The 21,423-nt window shown below is 31.2% G+C and overlaps 1 protein-coding gene across 1 annotated transcript in view; it reads right to left on the bottom strand.

Moving 5' to 3' along the window:
• The window catches only part of serpini1 (serpin peptidase inhibitor, clade I (neuroserpin), member 1), a 22,761-nt gene extending 1,594 nt beyond the window's left edge, over positions 1–21,167 (bottom strand). Inside the window, exons 1-6 of the mRNA XM_073850225.1 lie at positions 21,075–21,167; positions 6,970–7,239; positions 5,665–5,895; positions 3,967–4,161; positions 1,360–1,564; positions 1,149–1,258 (exon numbers count right to left, since the gene is read on the bottom strand). Of these exons, the coding sequence (XP_073706326.1) occupies positions 1,149–1,258; positions 1,360–1,564; positions 3,967–4,161; positions 5,665–5,895; positions 6,970–7,222 (994 nt within the window). The 5' untranslated portion in view covers positions 7,223–7,239; positions 21,075–21,167. The remainder of the gene's footprint in view (positions 1–1,148; positions 1,259–1,359; positions 1,565–3,966; positions 4,162–5,664; positions 5,896–6,969; positions 7,240–21,074) is intronic.
• Positions 21,168–21,423: the final 256 nt, after the last annotated feature.

The raw sequence follows: 21,423 nt of genomic DNA, 5'->3' as shown, positions 1-21,423 counted from the left end.
ATATAATTTTTTTTTTTTTTTTGTGGGATTAAAATGCCTTGAATATAAAACTAAAACAAATATAAAAAATAACTATTTATAAATCTTTGAATATTTTGAATTATGAATTTGAATATTAATATGACCTTTTGGTTAAAAATATTATTAATATTTAAAAAAATGGAAGTAAGGTATTTCAGATTGTTTTTTACTTTGATACTTGAAAAATGAATAAAATAAAACATAACTTTTAAAACTTAAAATTTTCACCACACCAGAAACTAAAAAAAAGACTATTTCAGTTGAATAAAACCTTTTAAGTGCTTTTTATTTTATTTTATTAATATTACTATTTTTTGTCGGCTTAAAATGCTTATATATATATATACAACTTTGTTATTTTCACCACACTTATTTCAAATGAATAGAATATTTTTTAATTAAAATTAGTTTTGGTGGGCTTAAAATGCCTTAAATATTATATATATATATATATAAATCCTTGAATATGACCTTTTTTTTAGAAATATTATTAAAATTGTAAAAATTGTCAGTAAGGTATTTCACATTTTTTTTACTTTGGTACTTAACAAAATAAAACACAACTTTATTTTCACCAAACCCAAAACTGAAAAAAGACTATTTCAGTTATTTAAAACCTTTTTTAAAGGTGTTTTAAAAAATGTATTTATATATTTTTAATTAATATTACTATTTTTGGTGGGCTTAAAATGTCGTAAATATAAAGATAAATACAAAAAATATAACCTTTTGGTTAGAAATATTATTAATGTTTTAGAAATGTTGAAAAAACAACCAACCAAACAAAAATAAACAGAAAACATCACATTTCCCACAGTCCCTCAAAATTGGCAGCAAGATATTTTTTCCCTTGATTCTTCAAAAATAAAAATAAACACAAAACAACTGTTATTTTCACCAGACTCAACACAGAAAGATTTATCATTATTATTATTACTATTAAACAGATTGATCGATTTGCTGGAGAAAATGTGAGTGGTGCTTGTGTTGGTTGGTTGCCAGTGCAAAACAGGTGCGCTACATCCTGTCCTTGAGCCGTCAATCACATCTTGAGCATCTGTGTTTGTGCGCAGATTGCAGAATAACGGAGCGTTCCCATAGGTCAGTGTGTGCGTTTTATCGATTACCTGTCATCTCGGCAGTCATGGCTGACAGATCGGCATCTTTAGTGAAGATGTTCTTGATGCCCAGCTGCTGCAGAGTGTCTCTCAGATCAATCTTTTGTTCCACCTTGAACCTAAATAAATGCGAATGATCAGGACAGCGTGAGCTTTATGCAGAAACAAGTACACAGGTTTTGCATTGATCAAATCTAAATGAAAACACTGTGTGTCTCACCTGGGCAGGTAGACCTCCACCTTCTGCCTCTTGACATTGTTGGCCCATTCCTCCAGCAGCTGCGCTTTGATGATGGGCTCCAGGGAGGCCAGAGGAACCTCCTGACGGGGCAGAACAATCATCATGCTCATGTCTTCTCCTTCATAGAGCATCTCCAGAACCTGGTAAACTCCACCCGCCTCTGTGGTGCCATCGCTGAACTCTCCTGAGGATAAAGGACATAGAGAGGTTAGTGATTGTTAGTGTATGTTTTTTTTAAAGGGATAGTTCACCCAAAATGTAAATTGTGTTTTTAATTACTCACCCTCATGTCATTCGAAACCAGTAAGATCTTCGTTCATCTTCAAAACGCAAGTTAAGATATTTTTGATGAAATCCGAGAGCTTTCTGACTCTGCATCATTTTTGGGTGAACTACCCCTTTAATATTTTGAATTCGATGTATTTGCATATTTTCTATTTACACTTTAATTTTAAAGTTTTAGTCTTTTTTCTGTCTATATAGTTATATTTTTAAATTAAGTTAAGTTAAACTAAATTAAAATGAGAAATGTTGCTTTTGCAACTAGCTGAAATAAAAGTTTTATTTTTTGTTTATATTTTATTAAATAAATAAAATATTATTTTGTTAAATATAAACATTATATTTACAAACATCTAATTTCGAGTAACAAAATATTTTTTATGGTTTTAGTTAACAATAATAACTTGTGAGATGGACAACAGAATTAGATTATTAGATTTTATTTGTATATTTTCTGCTTTCATGTTAATTTTTAGTAATTTTGTTCTGTTTTTGTCATTTTTATTAGTTTTTGTTGTTTTTAAATATGTTGATGTATTTTTTTATTGATTTTTATTTCAGAATAAGTTATTTAGCACATCAAGTTAAACTAAATGAAAATGAGAAATGCTGATCTAAAAACTATTTTTTATATTTTAGTTTTTTATTGTTTTTTAAAAATATATATTTAAGTTTTTTAATTTTTTAAATACAATTTTTATTTTACTCTTTATATTATTTTAGTTTAACTATCTGAAATAAAATAGTTTCATTTTTTTCACATTTTTCTTTTCTTATTTTGAGTAATACAAAATTATTTTCTATTGTTTTAGTTAACAATAATGGATAACAGAATTAGTCTGACTTTTAATATTATTTGGATACTATTGTATTTTTTGTTAATAATTTGAATTAGATTTTATTTTTATATTTTCTGCTTTCATGTTAATTTTTAGTCATTTTGTTCTGTTTTTGTCATTTTTATTTCAGAATTAGTTATTTTAGCACATCAAGTTAAACTAAATGAAAATGAGAAATGCTTATCTGAAAACTATTTTTCATATTTTAGTTTTTTATAGTTTTATAGTTTAATTTTTTTTTTTAATTTTTTAAAAACAGTTTTGAATTTTACTTTTTTATTTTATTTATTTTATGCTGATCTGAAAAAAATGAATGTATTTTTTTTATATTTCATGTAAGTTTTTCACTTTTTTTATTATTTATTTATTTTTATTTTTTGCAATTTTATTTGCTATTTTTATTTTATTTTATTTCTTAACTATAATAGCTCTAGATTGTGAATGCATAATTCAGCCAAGGACATTTCTCTGGATCGTCATACTGCTTTGGTTCTGTTAGACCTTGTCTTACCAGCTAATTATGACATTTAGCCATATGCTTTAAAATGAAGTGTCTGTACTCCACCATCGTCAATGCCCTCCATTAATGTGAGGCCGGTTTTCCTGTTTTTAAAAGCTAGCAAATGCAACTGTCTCTGAGAAAGAAGACAATATGCTGTATCTCTTACTTCTTACTTTTCACAGATACTACTCATGCGTTTTCCCACTCAATTTGTACTGTTCCCCTGTTTACTCCTTCAGTGTCTCCCTGCTCCACATTTACCTTCATCTGTCTTTCTCCTTCTCTTTTTTTGTCAGAGAGATGGATGAGACAAGCGCACTGCAGTTACTCTGCAGGATCTGAAAGTCTCAGCCCGAGCCATGCAGAAACTATATTTACACTACACTGCCCTCCAAAGGCAAAGCGCAGTAACTACACATTTGGTCAAAATTTAGTTAAGGCTTAAAATGGACTTTGTGACAACTGTTTTGTCTTGTGGCAAAGTCTTCTGGTTCAATTTTGTCCCGTTTCAGAGAACCGTTCAGAGAAATGAGAGTGTCAACATGTTTGACTAGCTGTTGTAAAAACTTTAAAGGCATTTTTCTCAGTTTCAGTGTTCGCGTAGATACTGCACTATGCCTTTGGAGGGCAGTACAGTTTGTTAAAAAAGCCTCTTATGCTCACCAAGGCTGCTAAAACACAGTAAAAATTGTAATATTCTGAAATATTATTACAATTTAAAGAAACGGTTTTCCATTTGAATATGTTTTAAAATGTAATTTATTTCTGTGACGCAAAGCTGAATTTTTAGCATCATTACTCTTTAGTGTCACGTGATCCTTTAGAAATCATTCTAATATGCTGATTTGCTGCTCAAGAAATATTTTTTATTATCAATGGTGAAAACAGTTGGAAACTGTGATACATTTATTTTTTTCCGGATTTTTTGATAATAGAACGTTAAAAAACAGCAGTTGTTCGTACCGTAGTAGAAGTCTCCCTGCTGGTACATCATCAGAGTCTGAACCTCACTGCCATCGTCCTTGGTGAAGGAGAAGGTTCTGGTGTTTTCTGGTCTGAACTGGTTCTTCCAGCTGCCCCTGAAGTACACCGCATTCGCTAACATGATCATGGTGGAGCTGCTGAAGTCGTCCGCAGATACCAGGTTCTGGATTTTGCCTGCAACGACAACAAAAAGCCAGACTGAGATAAACTCTGCATGTCACAATCCTCTCTTTCTCAGAACAGGAAAGACGGCACGATCTCTTCAGTGGCATAAAATCATCTCTCTTCCAAAGCTCTGGGATTTGGGCTGGTATCTGACAGTCCTCCTGCAAAGGCGAAAGCTGACTGTGAGAAAATGGATCTCCCTGGAAATGGCTTGGAAATGTCATTATCATGCAGAATAGGACTGATCTGCCATTATCTACTTTACTGTCCTCCTTCACTAAAGTCAGAGTAATTCCTCTTAACACCATCTATTCATTTTGAAGAGAGGTTTACTTGAAAGTGAATCCTAAATTGGATTATAAACTGTGACTATATTCAGTGGCTTAAATGGCATAGAATCTAAAAGGTAAACATTTAGGCTTATAATTTTTTCAGCACACTGTTCAAAAGTTCGGGGAAATGAATACTTTTATTCATCAAGAATGCATTAAATGGATGAAAAGTGATGGTAAATATATTTATAATGTTATCAAATATTTCTGTTTTTAATAAATGCTTTTCTTTTGAACGTTCTATTCATCAGAAAAATGTTTCCACAAAAATATAAAGCAGCACAACTGTTGTCAACATTGATAATAATAAATGTGCACATTGGAATGATTTCTGAGAGATGTAACATTAAGAAATGGAGTAATTATGCTGAAAATTCAGCTTTGCGTCACAGGAATAAATTACATTTTAAAATATATTACAGTATAAAACATTTATTTTAAATCTGAAATATTATGAATTTTTAAAAAAAATGTTTTTAACAATTAAATGCAGCCGCTTTCTTTGTAAAACAGTTAAAAAACAGTTACTCATCCCAAACTTTTGAAAGGTAATGTTTCTATATAACTATATGAAGTGACCATGGACCACAAAACTAGTCATAAGGGTTAATTTTTTGATATTGAGATTTATACATCGTCTGAAAGCCGTTGTTCCATTGATGAATCGTTTGTTAGAAATATGACAATATTTGGCCGAGATACAACTATTTGAAAATCTGGAATCTGAGGGTGCAAAAACAAAAAATGAAATACTAATCAAAACTTAAGTTTTGATATGTCAATGGCAGGAAATGTACAAAATATTTTCATGGAACATGATCTTTACTTAATATCCTAATGATTTTTGGCTTAAAAGAAAAATAGATAAATTTGACCCATACAATGTATTGTTAGCTATTGCTACAAATATATCCCAAGCTACTTATGACTGGTTTTGTGGTCCAGGGTCACATATATAAGAATTTTTATGACTTCAGCAACATCTCTGTTAGCTTTCAGCCCATCTATTTATGTCTGTATGTACTTATAATAGCGCAGATCTTTCAAAAATGAAAACCACTTCAAGTCATTTCATCACGTCTTTAGTAAACAACAATGCGATTTCAAGAAATCTGCACAAATACATCAGGACACATCAAGTCTGAATATATTCTTTCCTCAGTGATGATTGATGACTTACTCTCTGTGTGGTTCAGCACCCAAGAGTTGATGCGTTCAGCCACGGCTGCTGACTGGCTAAAATCCACCGTCTCCACTTCTGCTTTGAAGTACTTCTTCATGAGTTGCAGGAAGTCCTCGTTGAAGTGAACCCCCGTCTGCAGAAAGAGGGAGTTGGCCAGCCGTACCACGTACTGCTCTTCATCTGTGGACAGGGCCTGGGTCAGGTTGCTCAACAAAGAGAACTCCTCATCTGAAACAGGTGCAGAGAAGAAGAAAATGCTTTTGTAAAATGTGCTGCAGTATTATAGTCATGGAAGTAATAATCCCATTCAAAATTCGGAATCTCAAAAAGTAATTCTAAATAAAATTAAATGAAATTTAAAAAAAAAGTACTTTAAACTTTTTTGTGTATATGTGTTTTACATATAATCCGACCTATACACTACCAATCAAAAGTTGGATTTGTAATGTTTTAAAAGAAGTCTCTTCTGCTCAACAAGCCTGCATTTATTAGATCCAAAGTACAGCAAAAACAGTACAATTCTGAAATATTTTTACTATTTAAAATAACAAATTATAATAAAATAATTTTAAAATGTAATTTATTCCTGTGATTTCAAAGCAGATTTTTAGCATCATTACTCTAGTCATATGATCCTTTAGAAATCATTATACTGTAATATGCTGATTTGCTGCTCAAAAAACATTTATTATTATTATAAACAGCTGAGTAGGATTTTGTAGAAGTCTTTATCATCAATTAAAATCATCCTTGCTAAATAAAAGTATTCATTTCTATATTTTCTTTCCCCAAAAAATACTGACTCCAAGATTTTAAATAGTGTATAATGTTACAAAAGTTTTTTACTTTTTCAATAAATGCTGATATTTGGATCTTTCTATTTATCATAGATTCCTGAAAAAAGTACTCAACTGTTTTAAATATTGAAAATAATAATAATAATAAAAATGTTTCTTGAACAGCAAATCAGATTATTAGAATGATTTCTGAAGGATCATGTGACACTGAAGACTGGCGTAATGATGCTGAAAATTCAGCTTTGATCACAGGAATAAATTACATTTTAACATAAATCTTAATAGAAAATATTTATTTTAAATAATGAAAATATTTCAAAATTTGACTGTACTTTGGATCAAATAAATGCAGGCTTGGTTAGCAGAAAAGACTTCTTTAAAAAACATTAAAAAATCTTACTGTTCAAAAACTTTTGACTGGTAGTGGATATACAGTATAAAGGCTCAGAAGTGAAAGATTTTGAAAAACAGGTAACCCCTCATGTTGTTTTACAGATAACTATACCTTCTCTGAAATGACTGTAGCCCACGGCTTGTCTGATCTCCTCTAAAGAAGAGCCGCGGGCGCCCAGCTCCACCATGCCCAGAGCCAGAGCCACGCTCAGGGGCGAGAAGATGATGTTCTCCTCTCCCCCCGTGATCTGGAGCTGGTGGTACAGTCTGACCGAGAACTCTGCCGTCACATCCTCGGGAACGTCTGCCGCCTGGCAACCGCACCCCCGTAGCAACATCAGCGGCAAGAGTCCGAGCAGCAACATGGTAAACGAGGGCCGAGCTGCCGAAAGAGAGAGGAGAGAAAGAGTGAGTCATGGTGAAGGACATAGTAAATATTACCCCACGTGAACAAGAGGAATCAAGATCATGGAAATATGTGACCCTGGACCACAAAACAAGTCATAAGGGTCACATTTTTGAAAATAAGATTTCATCTGAAAGTTGAGTAAATAAGCTTTCTATCGATGTATGGTTTGGTAGGCCTGGACAATATTTGTCTGAGATACAATCTGGAATCTGAGGGTGCAAAAAAAATTGACTTTAAAGTTGTCTAAATGAAGTTCTTAGTAATGCATTGCATATTACTAATCAAATATACGTTTTGATAAAGTTACAGTAGGAAATTTACAAATTGCCCTCATGGAACATGATCTTCACTTAATATCCTAATGATTTCATTTTGAATCATTTTGACCTATGCAATGTTTTGTGGTCCAGGGTCACATATGTATCATATTCTAATGCTCAGACAATGATTATGATGAATAAATAAGCTTTCCTTTAGCTTTTCCATCTGAGGGTGCAAAAAATCGAAATATTGAGAAAATCATCTATAAAGTTGTCCAACTTAAGTTCTTGGCAATGCATATTCCAATGCAATTCCATTTTAGGTAGGAAATTTAAAAATATCTTAATGGAACAAGATCTTTACTTAAAATCCTAATGATTTTCTGGCATAAAAGAAAAATGTATCATTTTTAACCCATGCAATGTATTTGTGGCTATTGCTATAAATATACCCGTGCTACTTAAGACTGGTTTTGTGGTCCGGGGTCACATTAACATACAGACATGTGACAATTATTGTGCACAATTCATGAAAAAGTGACTTAGTAATGAATCACCTTGTGCCTGTGCACTATTACATCAACTCATCTTCTTATTCAGCCATGCAAGAACATAAGGGAATGAAATTGTGTTTGTACTTACTGGTGCAACTTTACATTAAAAATGTATGGGATTTGAGAATAACCTGTTTCACTATGCATAATGTGCCGCATAATGGACGTAAAAAGGGGGTTCAGATGCAATAGTGTAAACACACAGGGCTTCCACAAAAGTTAATGCCTCTGATTTTCTCTTTTTGACTGCGCAGCCACTGCCCAATACACCAGCATATCTGCTCATGCAAGCGAACAAACCCACATATGCACAGATATAGCTCTACTTTCATCCTCGCGTGGCACAGTCTCCCTGCTTTAGTCGTTGCCTGGCAACAGTGTTTTCCACACAAACTAAGAACGCAGGGGAGAATGTGGCCTTGTGCCATTGTGTGATGTAGAGAGAAAGAGAGAGCATGTGTTTGTGGACAGGTTGGGCTGAAATGTGTGTGCATGCAGTTTGGGGAACAAGAATGCACTGCGTAAAGCTATAGTACAATATGTATGTGCTAGAATTTGATGTGTGCACTGTATGCTTTGTGGTATTTTTCTATAATGGCCAGCAGTTAAAGGGAAAGTTCAGCAAAAAGTGAAAATTCTGTCATCATTAACTCACCCCGAAAGGGATAGTTCACCCAAAAATGAAAATTCTGTCACCCCCCCCCCCCCCCCCAAAAAAAATCTGTCAATTACTCACCCTTATAGGGATAGTTCAGCCAAAAATTTAAATTCTGTCATCGTTAACTAACCTTTAAAGGGATAGTTCAGCCAAAAATTTAAATTTTGGCATCTTTACTAACCCTTAAAGGGAGATTTCCCTTAAAAATTACATTTTGGCATTGTTTGCTTACCCTTAAAGGGACATTTCCCTCAAAAATTTAATTTGCCATCGCTTACTCACCCTTAAAGGGATAGTTCCCCCAAAAAATAACATTTTGGCAATGTTTACTCACCCTTAAAGGGATAGTTCACCCAAAAATGAAAATGCTGTTATCGTTTACTCACCCTTAAAGGGATAGTTCAGTCAAAAATGAAAATTCTGTCATCATGTACTCTCCTTTAAAGGGATAGTTCAGCCAAAAATGAAATTTTGGCATCTTTACTCACCCTTAAAGGGACATTTTCCTCAAAATCTTTATTTTGCCATCGTTTACTCACCCTGAAAGGGATAGTTCACCCAAAAATGAAAATGCTGTTATCGTTTACTCACCCTTAAAGGGATAGTTTACCCAAAATGAAAATGCTGTCATCGTTTACTCATCCTTGAAAGGGATAGTTCGCTCAAAAATGTAAATTCTGTAATTAATTACTCACCCTTAAAGGGATAGTTCACCCAAAAATGAAAATTCTGTCATCATGTACTCTCCTTTAAAGGGATAGTTCAGCCAAAAATGAAATTTTGGCATCTTTACTCACCCTTAAAGGGACATTTTCCTCAAAATCTTTATTTTGCCATCGTTTACTCACCCTGAAAGGGATAGTTCACCCCCAATTGAAAATTCTGTCAATTACTCACCCTTAAAGGGATAGTTCAGCCAAAAAAATTAAATTCTGTCATCGTGAACTAATCTTTAAAGGGATAGTTCAGCCAAAAATTACATTTTGGCATCTTTACTTGCCCTTAAAGGGACATTTCCCTTAAATTTATTTTGGCATTGTTTACTCACCCTTAAAAGGGATAGTTCCCCCAAAAATAACATTTTGGCATCGTTTACTCTCCTTTAAAGGGATAGTTCAGCCAAAAATGAAAATTCTGTCATCATGTACTCACCCATAAAAGAAAGGTTCAGCCAAAAATGAAAATTCTGTCATTGTTTACTCATCCTTTAAGGGGTAGTTCAGCCAAAAAATTAAAATCCTGTCATCATTCTTAGTGACAGCAGTGACACTGGACCCAAGAATTAACAAATGTTTCAAACTATAGTTCACATAATTATGGAGGTTATCTTAATCTTAAAAACATCTGAAGCACTCCAGTCACTGATTGCGAATTTATCAAAACTATACTATCATGTGTACCACATGGAATTTAAACAAAACAAGCAACCGATTCAAAAACCTGGCCCACAATGCTCAGATGATTCATCTGTTCTCATTCCTTGAGCTTTTGTGATCTCTCATGACCTGAACGGTGTATCTCGGATTCTCTTGGTTTCAGACTCATGCGCGCAGGCTTGTGTAACTCGACCTGACCCTGGTGACCAAGGTCTGGACTAAGAAACAGATGGCCACTTGTGAACGATGGGGACAAGAGAAGCTACGCAAGAAAACAGCACCAGACCTGCCTGACCTTTCGCTCACCCGTGCTGGATTCTGGACAAAGGTCTTACGGCCACCTGGGAGAAGCCAACGAGACCACCTAATGGGCAAAACCAGAAAGAAATCAGCAACAAAGAAATCCTGATCTTCCAGGTGAGTCTGATCGCAAAAATTAGATAAAATTTATAACATAAACAGTGAGGAATGAGTTAGATTGCAAAGTTGAATATTATTCAAATCACTAAGAAACTGCCAAGGTTTTTATTACCTCAAAGCAATGATATCTGGGACTCATTTTAAGCACAGTTGAGTCAGACTAGTCAAGATCTCCTCAAGTGAAATCAAGTTTCAAAGTGCCGCAAATCTCTTCTCTTTTCCTTTCAAACACGCACAGAGCAATTGCTCTAAATATGTCCTATCCTCCCAACTGCCTTCAAACTGTACCAACAAGTATAAAGTCAAGACGTTTCTAAAATGGGGGAAGCGTAGGCAACCTTTTCTAGCTTGTACTTTTTTACGCTTTTTTTATTTTGAGCTAGAGCTCAAACACAAGAGAGTAGAAGGATGGAGAAAGAACATAGTTCGTTAGAACAGCTTACAGCATCATAAATGCTGGATAGTCGTGCAATTAATTGACCAAGTATGTTTAGTTGGTAAAATTAGTATGAAGTCAAGTACTTATTTGGAGGGTGAGAGATGTATTAATTAGTAAAAATTAATTAGTAATATTGTTTAGAGGTCGCTCTTTCATAACTCTTTTTTTTGGAAAATATATGAAGAAATAAAAAAGAGAGAATTGGTAAATTGTTTAAATAAATTAATATATATAGATAGATAAAAATATATAGTACTTGTCAAAAGATTCAAATAATAATAATTTGTAAATTTCAAGCAAATTTATATACTGTACACTACCAGTCAAAAGTTTTTGAACAGTTAGATTTTTAATATTTAAAAAAAAAAAAGTTTTTTTTGCTTAACAAGCCTGCATTTATTTGATCCAAAATAGAGCAAAAGCAATACATTTTTAAATATTTGTACTATTTAAAATAACAGTTTACTATTTTAATATATTTTAAAATGTAATTTATTCCTGTGATTTTTAAGTTGAATTTTTACGTCACAGGAAGAAATCACATTTCAAAATATATTCAAATATAAAAAAAACAAAAAACAGTTATTTTAAATAGTAAAAATAATTCAATATTTTACTGTTTTTGCGTTACTTTGGATCAAATAAAATGTAAACTTGATGAGCAGAAGAGACTTTTAAAAACATTAAAAATCTTACTGTTCAAAAACCTTTGATTGGTAGGTAAAAAATATTGAAATATTATAAAAATATATTTAAAATATTTTTTTATATTTTAACAAACATAAAACTACTTATGAAATATTGATTAACAAATACAAATAATTAAATAATATTTAAATGTTTTAATATGTTTCAAATTTAAATATTAATGTTTTATTAAAAAAATATATATATATAAATAAAAATATGTTACAAATATTTTTGAAACAACAAACATAAACTACTTACTAAATATTATTAAAATAGCATTGGTTCGCTTTAGTTTGTTATTAAAAATAATGATGTTTAAAACAGATGACTACATTTTTTTTTTTTTTTAGGATTCGTCGATGAATAGAAAGATCCAAAAATCAGCATTTATCTGTATTAAAACGCTTTTGTAATATTATACACTATATCACTCAAAAGTTTGGAGTCAGAAATTCAGAAAAAAATTGTAGAAATTAATACTTTATTTAGCATGCTTTAAATTGATCGAAAGTGATGATAAAGACATATAATGTTACAAAAGATTTCTATTTCAGATAAATGTCACGTCTGAACTTTGTATTCATCAAAGAAACCTGGAAGAATTCTACTTTTGTTTTTTAAACAGGAAACCAGAATATTAGATTGATTTCTGAAGGATAATGTGACTGGAGTAATGATACGAAAATTCGGCTTTAAAACACAAGAATAAATTATATTTTAAAATATATTCAAATAGAAAACAGTTGTTTTAAATAGTAAAAATATTTCAAAATTGTACTGTTTTTCTGTAGTTTAGATCAAATAAATGGAGGCTTGGTGAGCAGAAGATACTTCTTTAAAAACAAAAAATCTTACTGTTCAAAAACTTTTGACTGGTAGTGTAATTGTAAACCAATTCATCTGTCTAGAAGAAACAACAGAGGTATTACAGAGATCTCCATGCTCATTTTTCTTTTATAATCACAGCAATATTTGACATTTTTCATCTTTAACAAGCAAATCCAAATCAAGGCAAACAAACATGGTTTTCCGTCAAGTTCGTAACGGAGCTCTTATTTCCCAAAGACGATCGTTCATTCACACAGACGGATCTGTCATCATCAGAGCGCGAAACACAGTTGGTGGCACCAGAACTCTCCATCCACATCCATCAGCCTCCTTTTCCCTGACAGGATGGCCCAGATAGAGCAGAGCATGCTGGGTAAACTGCCATCTCTCTCCCCTCCTGGCTCCAAAAGCCTCCAGAGGACCGACCCAGTGGTGCAGTGCTGTTTAGAAGGGGACGCGGAAAAAGAGAACGGACTGGAGCAGGATTTGACTGCAGGTGAAAATGTCGAGTATACGTTGAGGAATCGCAATGAGACCAAATATTTGGATGGAAGGCTGCAGAGGAAAAGACAAACTAGTTGAGGAGTTAAAGCGCCATGCAGTGACAGCGCAGCGGTGTGGGAACTCCACCGGAGACCAGAGAAGAGCAAGACACGGGTCAGCTTTAATTAAACTCTATTACAGTGATCAACACCCACAGGAAACCTGCTGAGTGCTGCTGTACAAGACAAACCACTGTTATCACTCTGATCTTCATCCTCAGATAGAGAATAGATGCAGAAAACTGAGCTAAACAGATGTATGAAGACTTCAGAGAAGTTTTATAGAGTTCTATATTAAAACAGATTAGTAAATAGATAGATAATAATTTATTGATTTCTATTGAGACTAAAATGTTATTTATTTATTTATTTTTTGATATTATGTAATTTTTACTGTTATTTTTTTTTTTTGGAAAAATGCATTAACCAAAAATGGTATAAAAAAAAATAAAAAAAGGGTTTTGGACCTCTGGTTTAGTAGTTAGTTGGATTGCCACCTCTAAAAAGACTGAAAAAAGATATAAGATATTTTTTGTATTTATAAAATGTATACAAATGTCTAAATATTTATAGTATTTAAATATTATAAAAATATAAATTTAAAGGAAAAAACCTAACCATGACAGGTTCATAACAGATTTTTTTTAGTTATATTAATATTAAATATAAATATCAATATATTTCAAATATTTTTTAAACAAACATAAAACTACTTATGAAATAGTATGAAAATGTGGGTTCACCTGAACTTATTAAAAATAATTAAATAATATTCAAAATTAAAATATGTATATTTTAAATGTCTATTATGTTTTATTAAAATATAAAATATCTAAATATAAATAAACATATTACAAATATTTTTTAAATAACAAACATAAACTACTTATTTATTATTATTAAAATAACATGGGTTCACTTTAGCTTATTATTAAAGATACATTAAACAGTACGTTTTTTTATGTTTTTTTAAAGAAATCTCTTCTGCTCACCAAGCCTGCATTTATTTGACCAAAGTACAGCAAAATAAAACAAATATTTTTTAATTTTTAAAATAACAGTTTTCTATTTGAATATATTTTAAAACGTAATTTATTCCTGTGATGCAATGTTGGATTTTCAGCATCATTGCTCCATTCACATGATCCTTCAGAAATCATTCTAATATGCTGATTTATTCTATAATTAAATTATAGAAATTAATACTTTTGTTTAGCAAGAATGCTTTAAATTGATCAAAAGTGATGGTATAGACATTTAAAATGTCAGATCAGAATATTAGAATGATTCTGAAGGATCATGTGACTGGAGTAATGATGCTAAAAATTCAGCATTGAAATCACAGAAATAAATTACATTTTAAAATACTTTCAAACTAAAAACAGTTATTTTAAATAGTAAAAATTTTTCAAAATTGTACTGTTTTTGCTGTACTTTAGATCAAATAAATGCAGGCTTGGTGACTTCTTTAAAAAACATTAAAAATCTTACCATTCAAAAACGTTTGACTGGTAGTGGATAAAATTATTTTTTTACAAATAAAAAAATATTTTTTAAATAAACATAAAACCACTTATGAAATAGTATTAAAATATGGGTTCACTAGAACGTTTTAAAAATAATTGTATGTAAAATATAATAATGTTATACATTTAAATGTATTAATGTTTTATTAATAAAAATATATTACAAATATTTTTAAAATAACAAACACTTACTAAATGTTATTAAAATAGCATGGGCTTATTATTAAAAATAACTACATAAAAGTAATATTATAAACTAATTATAACCAAATTATATATAAGTCAATTCCTCTAAATGAATCAAACACGAAGCATAACTGCGAGACTCAAATCAGTATATTTACTGACGCAGTTGAAGATGCATATTACAAGATATATAAGTAGCATTTTATAACATAAAATAATAAAAATATTTTATGTTATGAAATACATGTAAAAAAAATTGAGCAATAATGTACTCAATCCCCTTGTCATCCAAGATGTTCATGTCTTTCTTTCTTCAGTTGTAAAGAAATTATGATTTTTGAGGAAAACATTTCAGGATTTTTCTCCATATAGTGGACTTCTATGGTGCCCCGAGTTTGAACTTTCAAAATGCAGTTTAAATGCGGCTTAAATGCAGTTTAAATTACAATTTATATACTTTTTAACCTCAAATGCTTGTCTTGTTTTTCTCTGCCTGAACCAGTTCAAGACAGTTTTGGTATGTTAAAAAACTCCAAATCTCAATCTCCCCCTCAAACTTCAAAATCGTCCCACATCGCTGTTTTACCTTTTTTGTTAAGGGTGTTTGCTCTTTGCATGTTCGCTTTATAAACACTGGGCTGGTAGGCGATGTAGAATGATTTATACATACCCTGACATACCCTAACTGTCTTGAATCGAGGAAAAAAAAACAGAGAGTTCAGGCAGAGCAAGACAAGACAAGCATTTGAGGTTAAGAAGGATGTAAACTGTAATAAAAAAATAAAAAAAGCAATCGTTTCGCTAGATAAGACCCTTCTTCCTCAGCTGGTATCATTTACAACCACATTTGGAATCATTTTAAGCTGTAATTAAACTGCAGTTTGGAAGTTCAAACTCGGGGCACCATAGAAAGTCCAGTATGGAGAAAAATCCTGAAAAGTTTTCCTCAAAAAAAACATAATTTCTTCACGACTGAAGAAACAAAGAGATGAACATCTTGGAGGACAAAAGGGTGAGTACATTATACATTTTTGTTCTGGAAGTGAACTTCTAATTTAACAATTAAATATTTCTTTTATCCAAACATTCGATCCTTACAAGTACTTACTGATTAATGAACCCATTAAGGATGTAGATACATTAAGAGAAATTTGAACCCATTTCTTTACAGATCCTATCTCAGTCCTACACAGATAGTATGGGTTTAAAGTAGGCAAGCACTCATCCTGCCAGCAGTCCCATACCACCCAGGTCAACACATGGCAGCATGCGTCTATCATTAGAGGGTTAGCATCTGGCTCGTCCCGACAGCGCTGTGGCAGAGGTTCAGAGTAAGAGGCTTTAACCGCAGTATGTGTGTGATACGATCTCCTTACGTCTGCACTGGCACAGCTGTCCAACAGCACTGCCCACTGCTGGAAAATAAACAAAGCCGGCCTAGAAATCGCTGCCACCTGAATGATGCAACTCACACGTTTTGAGGCATCTTTGCTTTCTCAAGTCATTTGAAAGTCATTTCCATTTGACCTCCAATTGGACTTTCTTAAAGGAACAGTTCAGCCCCAAAATGATTTCTTTTATCATTTATGCACCCTCAGATGTTTTTTCCCAGAAAAAATCAATCATTTAATGCTTATAGTTTGGAACGCGATGAAGACAGAATAATCTGAACAGATTACCTGAGTTTAATGGCTTCCAGCTAGCCAGAGTTAAAAACCTTCTTTTATCCTTTAGGTTCAAAGGCAGAGTCACTTCCTCCCTGTGCTGACGAGAGAAGACGTGACTCAGAAATGCAGACGTCCTTCAAAATCACCCCCCGTGAGGGCCAAACACTGACAAACCCAATCGCTCATGGGCTGCCAATGCTTAGGCGCTTCAAATCTCCTCATCAACCCGTGCCAATTCAGTAATTCTACATCAGGTTTATTGGCAGCAGAAAACAGCCTACAGGTAGCTATGAAAGGTTTTAAAATTTAAACTGCCTAATTAAAAAAAAATTCAAATACTTTAAATATTTATAAAATGTAAATATGAATTTAAATATGTTAAAATTATACATTTAAATAATAGCCATAATAGAAACATGAAACTACTAAATATTTTTCAAACATAAAACTACTTAATAAATAGTATTCAATTATTAGTTTTAATAGTATTACATTTAATTAGTATTAAAATATGGGTTCACTAGAATTTAAAAAGAATTACATAAATAATTAAGTAATATTTTAATAATTAAAAATAAGTATGTAATATATATATTCACATATTCTAAATATGTATTGAATTTAAATATATTTAATATTAAAATATCTTATATATATATATATATATATATATATATATATATATAACAAATATTTTTTACATAAACATAAAAGTACAAATATTATTAAAATAGCATGCGTTCATAAAAAATATATAATATGTTAAAAATAGGCATAATAGAAACATGAAACTACTAAATATTTTTCAAAATATTTTTAAAACTAAAATATGGGTTCACTAGAACTTATTAAAAAAATTATAATATTTAAGAAACAATTATATTAAATAATAATAAAAAAATAATGAAGTACTAAATATTTAAATATTAAAAATGTATCAAATTTAAATATATATTTAATTACATTCATTTAATATTAGAGTACATAAAATATTTAAATATAACTAAAAATTGCAAATATTATTAAAATAGCATGGGTTCACTACAGCTATTAAAAATAATTTAATACAAAAGTTCAATAATAATTAAATAATATATTTAATATTTTAATATTTAAAAAAATTGTAAATATTCAAATATTTTAAATATCGATCAAATTAAAAAAACTTTAAATAAAACAGAAATTAATAGCATGGGTTCACCTTAGCTTATTAATAATAATTAAATACAATTAATTAAATAATAATTAATATAATAAAATAATTATATTAAATAATATATAATTAAATAATGTTTTGATGTTTTAAATATATATAAATACAACTATATTAGAACTATTTCACTTCAGCTTAATAATAATATTAAATATTAATACAAAATATTACAATTAATTATAACCATATTTTAAAAATGTTAGATAATTTTGACTGCACTTAATTTTCGGTGTATGCATGCATGCAAGACTAGTATGATACAACTGCAAGCAAACCTTCTGAAAAATCTGATAATCTGTGACTATTTATGTGTGTATATCAGAGAAATGAGTTAATATGTGCAGGTAATAGCAATTCATTTGAACAAATATATTCAATTTGAAGAAAAACAGCTTTAATTTCCAACAATTACACTCGAAAGCATAAATATTGAATGAGCGCGATCTTCTCTACTAATTTGTCTTCACAGTGGAGTGTGGATTTTGTCTGTCTTGGTTTAGCTTTCCATCAACCTTAGTATGATGACCTTCTCAGAAGCAGAGAAAGAATTGATCCATGTTCTGCCCCAATCTGCTTTCTGCTATCAGGCACGTTTAGCAGATGCAGTTCGCGGGCTTGACACATAATTGAACAGCGATCAATACCAGGAGCTTTGCATATGTTTAGAAAGGCCATCACAGATGCTCAAGGAACATGTTCAGAGAGCAACAGTGAAGTTCAGTATATTCTGCACACTTAGTGACACTGCCTTTGAGAGAACGCAGATGTTTTTAAAACTCTTTATGCCATCTGTGCTGTCCTGAGGCCAAGAGATGAGTGTTAGCGGGAAGACACAACTCAGTCAGACCTAGAAAAAATCCCTGGGTTTATGTCGGCCTCAGCAATGCTGAAATCTGACAATGTGCCAACTCATTTCAGCTATATTTGGCTATGTTGTGTTGTGAATGTTAAAATAAATAATAAAAATGTAAAATCTAATTTTCTAAAAAAAAAACAAAAAAAAAAAACTAATTCATCATCCACCATGCAAAATAAAATAAAATAACTCAAGATTGTAAAACTATTTTATCATCCATCGTGCAAAATAAAATAAAATAAAATAAAACAAAAATAAATGAAATATAATAGTTTGGACCCAAAATTTGCTATACTCATTTTAAAACTAATTTATCAACCACAATGCAAAATAAACTGAAATTAATCAATCAATTAATCAAATAAAATAAAATAACTCAAGTCTTACAAAAATTGTGTGGACACAAATCTGCTATACCTATTTTAAATCTATTTTATCATCCACCATGCAAAATAAAATAAAATAATATAAAATAAGTGAAAACATAGAAAATAAAATAAAATAGTTTGGACACAAAAATCTGCTGTAAGCATTTTTAAGCTATTTTATCATCCACCATATATAATAAAATATAATAAAAAAATAAAAATAAAATAACTAATGTCTAACAAAAAAAATTGTTCAGAAACAAGAAATCTGCTATACCTATTTTAAAACTATTTTACCATCTATCATGCAAAATAAAATAATTCTTACAAATATTATTAGAACACAAAAACCTGCTATACCTATTTAAAAAATATTTTATCATCTGCAAAATAAAATAAAATAAAATTAATAAATAAAAAAAAGTCTTACAAAAAATATTTTCATCCACCATGCTAAATAAAATAAAATAAGTAAAATAAACAATATATATAAAATAAAATAAAATAATAAAAGTCTTTAAAAAATATTTGGACAAAAAAAAAAAACTGCTTTACCTATTTTAAAACTAATTTATCATCCACAATGCAAAATTAAAAAAAATAAATAAAATAATAACAGTATTACAAAAATATTTGGACAAAAAAATCTATACCTGTTTTAAAACTATTTTTTTAATCCACCATGCAAAATCAAATCAAATAAGTAACATAAACAAACAAACACAAATAAATAAATAAAATTGTTTGGACACAAAAACCTGCTAAATAAAATAACATAAAATAGTTTGGAAACAAATGCACCACCATGCAAAAAAATAAAAAATAAAATAAAGTCTTACAAAAATTATTTGGACACAAAAACCTGCTATACATATTTTAAAAATATTTTATCATCTGCAAAATAAAATAAAATAAAATAAATTTTAAAAAACTATTTTATTATCCAGCATGCAAAATAAAATAAAATAGCTAAGCAAAGCTAAAGAAACTAACAGCTTTCTTCTTTCTTCTATAAGCAGTGCGATTTCAGATCATTTTTGCCCAGATGGCTTATGATTTTTTTTAACCATTACTATGAGCGATAATAACCGACACTTGTGTTATTCACATCATTTTTTAGAAAACATTGTGCAATATTTAATGTCTGGTGTTGCCAACTGTGTCAATACATTTGAGCAAGCACTTGAACTGTCACCGTTATTCATGCTTTCAAATGAATGGCCCATGCACGCCTGCAAACCAGCAATCAATCCGTGAATCAATATCCACTGATTGGAGGTGACCACCAAGGACTCCACATGTGTGTGTTAGCCCAGAAACGTGCTGCGATTCCATCCCAACTCCTTTGCACTTTCACGCCGCTTGTTTTTCCACCGCTGCTTTCTAGTCTTCTCTCTTTCTCTTTCCATCCTTCTCCCATTGATTCCTGGCTTTCATTGCCTCCCTACTCAAAGCGATTGCACTTTAACACCTCATTTTCCCTCCCCTCTCCTTTAGTGGCCTCCTCAGTCTTTCTCTCGCTCTCATATAGTCCACATTACACACCTAATCTCCACGTGAATGCGTACAACAGAACAAACCAGCTATTTTACACCAGCAGTAGGAACGTCCTCCATTCTGCTCTCCCCGCGTGTCTCATTTACACAAACATGAAATAGGATTTTCTAGCAGGAGATGATTTACGCATCCCCAGATACGCCCAGCTGTGGGCATGCAACGCTGCCTGCGGTATCCACGTTCAATACAAACATTTTAATTATTGAATCCAAAGGTTTAAAAATAGAAAATGAAGAAAAAGCCAAGAATAACCAACAACACTTATCAGGAAATTAAGAAAAAAAAATGCTTGAATTATATTAGCCTAAATTTCCTTCAGCAAGGATTGTGATGTTGATGTTTTTTGGTTATTTCTTAAAAATCAGATTGTTTTGTACAGAATATTTTTGTGGGAATTGCTTGTAAATGCCTATAAAACAGTTCTATGCTTTAAAGAAATGCTCTTATGAATACAACATGAGCAGAAAAACATAAAAGGAAGGTTAAATGGAAAACGTATAGACCCCTCACTTGTTAATAAAGGACATGAACATCTGCACACCTTCTTTTGTAGAGAATAAACCCACCCAGATATAACATACTAATAATGAATCATACATTTTCCAGAATACATTCTCGATAGATGTCATTTGGATAACATGAATAGACGATGCGTGGATATCTCTTACCGTGATATGTCAGAGAGATGCTGATGCTCTGGGATGCTGATGTTAAATCCTGCTCGTCTCTGCGCTTTCACACACCTTTATTATGAGAAGCAGTCCGGCCCCTTTTCTCCTCTGATTGGTCAGGCGGAACGTTCGCTTTAAATTCGCATTATTTTTCAGAGAATTAACGTTTTTTGTCTTTTATATGTTACGTTACATATTAAATTAATATTGCAGCACGTTTAAAATAGATAAATAAACATTAACGTGCGATATGGCGAAGCATATGCCAGTCTTTTGACCTCACGTCGTGAGTTTTACGGGAGTTGTAGTTCTTTGCCAACCCTTCGCGCGTCACCTCGCAGCGTTT

This window comes from Garra rufa, chromosome 11, assembly GCF_049309525.1.
Source record: "Garra rufa chromosome 11, GarRuf1.0, whole genome shotgun sequence".
Lineage (NCBI taxonomy): Eukaryota > Metazoa > Chordata > Actinopteri > Cypriniformes > Cyprinidae > Garra > Garra rufa.
The sequence above is the reverse complement of the archived record's forward strand: the minus strand, read 5'-3'. Positions and strand labels throughout refer to the sequence as shown.